Genomic DNA, 6,000 nt, shown 5'->3' with positions numbered 1-6,000 from the left:
TAGTGATTTCGCCCCGGGGGGGCGAGATCCGCCTGTGATTTCGCCCCCGGGGGGGCGAGATCACGGGGGGGCGAGATCGCTGTCACACCGGAATTCTTAAGAATACTGACTTTGTCCCTGGAGACACCTAATTGCAACCCACATATTCATTACCTTTAATACATCATACTTACAAATATCAAGTCGTTAAATTAATCTATTTTCAAATCGTTAAGGTTTTCCAGAATTAAACTGAATGTCTGGAATCATACTAGAGTCTGTTTATCATACATCAAAATACCTCACTGAGTAAACAAAAGCACAACACAAGGGAGAGATAAACACATCTTTTCAACAATTTTAATGTAGAAAATACAAAAGTCGTAATACTCTGATGATCTGAAGACGTTTTATTTTGAATTTACAAATAGTGTTTTCTGCCCTTCTTACAAGTCACTTCCATCAAAATGACCTTCAGGAAAACTCAACTAGGACCAGTATTTTTTACAATGAGAACTACACTTGTGGTCTTCAGGACAAAATATACATCAAAATTTGACTTCATTTGTAAATTACTGAGAAAATGGACAACTATTCTAGTTTGAAAGTTTTCTCTGCAAGCGATATTTTTACTTGTGGCATTATGATAAAAGAGGGCAGATTGTAAACAAGCCGGGAGTGTTACAATACATGTTACAATCTTCTAAGGATGTATCTTTTCTACTGTTCCCAAATGTGGAAAAATATACACATCATAACCATTCGATAACACTCATCTTCACTTGGAAGAGAAAAAAATGCTGCCAACAGTTGATCTTGCAACTCAAAATCCAAGACATTGCTAACAACTTGCACATCCCGTTGGAGGCCCTAAAGTACCACCACTGGGTTGACTTTTAACGATACAAACACAAAGGGGACAAAAACGACATGAAAATCATATAAAAGCTGCACACACTCTAAAAACTACTTCAAATAAACTACTCACTTTACAAAGCAGCTGGGTTACGTAGGATGTTTTGTTTTCGTCAATGGTATAAAATATTTATTGCTGAAAATAGAATGATTTCGTACAGTCCAGATTTTCAAGGAAGCTGGCAGTTAGAGGGATCACAATCAACACTACAATACTGAAATGCAGCACCATATAAAAAGCTGGGGGTGTCGACTATTTAGTAATAGCACCCGACCAACTGAAGTGAACAACTTGTCCAACTTACACAGATAAGAAAACCATACTTGTTACAATGTTCACTGCCTTGTCTGTTGGCAGACTGGGAACAAATTGCATCTACTTACAATCTACAATACCAACAGTAAAGCCGCATCATTTTCTTAAATAGTTGTGTACCTTGATTAATGAAGGCTTCCTTGTAAGAGACGTCTTAAAACTTTTTATCTTCTGACTCACGATCAATCAAAACTACCATCCACTACAAGGAAATCTTTGGTACAACTTTCTAGTAAAACATTGGTACATACACATATTTTTTCGAATGCTGGATTTTCCTAAAAAGTCTTTATATGATATGATTGCCATAAGAAAATACGGACTACTGATGAAAGATCACTACCATCTCATCAGCATCTTTACACATTATAGGTGACTTTTGAAGTCCAAAAACTGTACATACATTATTTAACCACAAACTACAAATATACAGTACAGGCACTTGTCCAAAGCTACATTTACACCATGATACACCAGTTTGGTGTAGCTAAGCAACTTGCTGTGAGTGTCAGACTTCCGTGTGCAAGTCGTTTTGCGGCATGCTTCGCGTGTTACCCTGGCTTCCCTCGTTGTCTCCCTCACCGCCACTCTCGTAGTCACTCAGTGCAACCTCACTCTCGTCCATGTCAGCCCCCGACAGGTCTGACACTGACGCGTTAGACGTGGTGTACATGGAGACAGAGACGTCGTCGATGTTAGATTGTTCATAGTCCGCATTATACTCGCTACCATTGCCGTAATCATCGTATCCGGGCGGCAACTGGCTCATCGACTCCTGGTAGCTGGGCGGGTAGACGTAGTCATGGTCTTCCTGCTCCGTCATCGGAATCTGGTCGTCGGATAGGTGGTGGGCGGGGAGGTACTGGTTGGGGTGGTAGTGCTGCGGGCGGTACATGTGGTCGCCTTCGGGGACGGGCATGTTGGAGGGAGGCTGGATCGGCGCAAACCCATCCTGATAGTCGTCTGGGTACTGTAGATAGTTCTCGTCTGGCGGCGGAGGGAAGTCGCTCTCCCCAGCACCGTACTCGTCATCGGGATACTGGGTGACGTACTCGTGGTCCGTGTAGTCGCTGGGGTCGCCTTGGTAACCGTCGCTGTAGACGTTGGGGTCGTAGTGGAGGTTGTGAGGATGTGGGTGGGGGAGGCTGTGGTTGTTGGAGGAGGAGGAGGAGTCTGGCATCTCACACATTGGCACTTCTGTGATATTGGGCAGGTTACTGCTGGGCATCCAATCAGAACAGTCCCAGTGGTACCCTGGAGGGGGAGGGGAGATACATTGGTTAGACATCATATATACATGTATTCTACAAAAATCCTTCTCTTGATAATATCCCAATATGCAATGCGCTGCTAAGGAAGAGGCATCTTGCGCAACCACCTCTGTCATATTGTATTTCTAGTGTGTACTAAGCAGATACAGATGTCACGTGTAGACCTATTTGCTGTATTCAGAAGAAATTGTCCCTATGTCTGACACAAAAAAATCAATATGTTCCCAAGGAATCTGTGGCACACATTGAGAAGCACATTTTCCAAAGCCGTGAATGCAATTTCGACCCAGCCCAGCTCAATTTAGGAGAGTGGTTTTCCAAACTACACACTGGGGGCTTTATTACATCCATTGGCAATATGGCATAGGAAATTGTTCCAGTCCCCCTGGGGACCCAATGATTTATGAAGTGTAAGAAGGGGAGCATGGCTTCAGCACTCACGCAGACCCCAAGAGGAGGGAGAATAAAGTAGGGTTCAATGTAAGGCCATACCACAGTCAAACCTACTCTCTCCAAAGGAGTTCATGGGGCTATTCTGGCAGCTTTCCAGGTACTTTCTACATCTAAGTAGAATTTATAGATAGTAGAAATTTGAGTAGCTACAAAAATAAACTAGGAGTTTTCCTCATTGATGCACAAATAGTTTTCGTCAACTTCTTCAAAATCCAAGGGCATAATCATGGCTCAAGGGATATCAATGTTGTATAAACGAACAGAACATAAATATCACATAGAAACATACAAAGTTGCTATAAACCTTCAAAAAAGAGAGGAGAATAAGAATTGATTTAGTAAAGCTTGAAAAAGTTTTCAAATTGCTTATCCTGATTTTACAAAAGATGCTTGGAGAGTGATGAGTCCCTTGACAACCAACCAATAGTAAAGTGAAAAGCGCCAGAGAAGTAGCCAGGTAAGCTTACTCCCATGGGAAGTTTTGCAACCATGAGCAACGTCGCTCTGAAAGAGCAGTCCATTCACCACAGACAGCTTAAGTGAAGCCAATGCCACCAGCCTTAGAATTACAGACCTGTCAAGGAACTCTGCTTGTGTTTTGTTTGTGCTTTTTTAAGTGACTTCCTTCGAAAGGATTGTACATTTATGTGACCTTGCTAGTTGTGTTTTCCATATGTGTAGACATAAATGTTTGCAGAATGTTTGTAGCCTTAACAGGTCTGAGGAATCCTCCCCCTCACCCATAAGGAATACTGGTGGGTGAGCTGTACTCTACCTGAGGGTGTGTCTAGATCAATCTGTATAGCTGCCTTCTAAACATATCCGCATGTTTCCCATCCGTCTCGTAACAATGTATATCATAGTCTACAGACAGAAAAGTGTCAAACATGTAATTACATAAGCTCTCCGTGTCTTCATATTGCTATATCAAGTGATACTGCAAATGATAGTAAAGATACCTTTGGCTTGCTGTAAGTTGTTGACTTTTTCTACATATACCGACAGCATGTGAAAGGACAGTGAAAGAGGGTTTATTAGTAGACATCTTGAACACGGAATGGGGAAGAAATGTGACAGAAAGTCAAAGAGACAGGAGGAAAAGACAAATCGTGCAAAATAGATAAGCATCACTGTACTGTAAATACTTAAGTTCAGCGTAGTGTTATTCGATTTGCTGTTCATTGTATGTTATTTCTGTCATGCATTTTGAACAGGTAATGTGTAGTACTAAGGCTTTTTCACTGGTATCAAATTGTTGCGTTGATAGCGTGCATTAGTATTGCCACGATACACAATACCTTTCAGTCCACAGTGCATGGGTATGGTTGAACTTCCACGCACTGAGAACTACTCAAAGACACAAAACAGTAAGCCACAGTACATACGCAAGTTCCACGAAGGAGTTAAAATCTAGCTTTTTCCTTTTACCTTCCTACGTCTTTTCCGGTGAAAAAAGGAAAACAAACCAACGAAAAATTTGACATTCTGGAAGAAGCAAGAGGTGGGACATACATCTAAACCACCGAATGAAGTGGTGAGTCCTCTTCTGTAACCATACCGTACAAGCTGAATTTTTTATAGTACGATTTCTTCTCCTCTGTAGAGATAGAGATACAACCTTGGATGGGTACAGTCACAAAAGGCAAGAAATCTCAAGAGACACATCATACTGTAAAGTGACAACAGGCTTTGTATGCATGAGAATGTGGGATCATTCATGGAGGCCTGGGGCCAAACTTTAACTCCTTGATGGAATTTGTGCACATACTTACGTATATCCTGATTGGAACGTTTTCAACTTTGCATGCTTTCTGCCTACAGATGTGCACAAGAGAGGCGGGAGGAGAGAAAGGAGTGAAAGGTGGTAGGCTTAGCAGGACAGTCAACTCTTTTTTTTTTGTTGCAATCTCAGTCTTACTACACTTAGACAGGCAAAAACTGAGGCTCCAAAGTCCAAACGACAACACACAAACACGGAGCAGCAATTTTTTTGTCCTATAAAACAAGAAGAAACCTGGCCTCTGTTTTTGCCTGGATTGGACTGGCAGGATAACCATAAGGAGAGCAACACTAAAACTATAGCAGTACCTCCAGGTTTGTCAAGATTGTTGAAGTTATCTGGGCAGTGGGGCAAACAGCGGAAGGTGGAATGGAGAGAGGGAATGATTGGTTAGTTGCCTGTCTGTAGAGCTGTTCTTTTAAAGAACAAGAAAGACTAGTCAACTATCCTGTCCAACATCAGGCAACAATGACACACTACTGAACCTTAATGTTATGTTACACTCATTAAATACATGTCATAAGGTTGGGAAGAAAGGTTAACACATAGACTCTTCTTCCCATAACATTCCTGTTGGTTATGACGCTATTTCATACTCTGAAACTACAAGAAGATAGCGAGGGTAGTTAGGGTTGTTGATGGAGAGGGGAGAATACAGGGCAGTAAGGCATGGAGGATGGCATGACATGACAAGCAGATCAACCTATCACCAAAGAATCATACAGATCAAGAGGTTCAGTATCACACATAAAGATAGCAGCTATTAATCTATAACAATATAGATAGACTTCAAGAAGGGTTAAAAGATAGATGAATAGTTGGTACAACACACAGAAACATGCAGTGATGAACAGTGATGAACAAGTGAAATGGATCATTAGTTTCGAGAGTGCTCAGACTACACAGAAGAAGTGGTGCTCCCCCTGAAGAAGGATCCAACGACGGCCTCCACTAGGACATACCTGGCATATTATCCTCATCACATGATTCAGAGGGCAGTGAACTTAGGGAGACCATGTCAGTCATACTGCCTCCCTCATTCCTGTAGACCTGCATCTCATCATTTGCTATGTTGTTCATCACTGCATCCGCATCATTCACTTTACCTGCAAAAGGAGGAGTACACTCAAAAATGTGCCGCCCTCTTACCGCCTGCTCTTTTTCTGTGCTACCACAACCACCGTGTTAGTAGCTAAGACTACGGCTTGTTTCGGCTTCCACCTACACCTTGTGTGAGTGCCTTTTCCTAACACCTACTAGAAGTGCTAAAATTTTCCAGTCTAGTC

At 42.0% G+C, this 6,000-nt stretch overlaps 1 protein-coding gene across 2 annotated transcripts in view; it reads right to left on the bottom strand.

Annotated features, from left to right (window-relative positions):
• Positions 1-323: 323 nt before the first annotated feature.
• LOC118419098 (protocadherin Fat 1-like) overlaps positions 324-6,000 on the bottom strand; it is a 32,201-nt gene continuing 26,524 nt past the window's right edge. The window contains exons 20-22 of one of the 2 annotated variants that reach the window (XM_035825385.1): positions 5,677-5,820; positions 3,710-3,798; positions 2,334-2,464 (exon numbers count right to left, since the gene is read on the bottom strand). In XM_035825385.1, the coding sequence (XP_035681278.1) occupies positions 3,722-3,798; positions 5,677-5,820 (221 nt within the window). In that variant the 3' untranslated portion in view covers positions 2,334-2,464; positions 3,710-3,721. Of the gene's footprint in view, positions 2,465-3,709; positions 3,799-5,676; positions 5,821-6,000 lie in introns of both variants that reach the window. The other variant, XM_035825384.1, reaches the window with a different exon arrangement.

The sequence above is a fragment of the Branchiostoma floridae genome, chromosome 7 (assembly GCF_000003815.2).
Source record: "Branchiostoma floridae strain S238N-H82 chromosome 7, Bfl_VNyyK, whole genome shotgun sequence".
Lineage (NCBI taxonomy): Eukaryota > Metazoa > Chordata > Leptocardii > Amphioxiformes > Branchiostomatidae > Branchiostoma > Branchiostoma floridae.
This window is presented reverse-complemented; position numbering and strand designations above follow the sequence as displayed.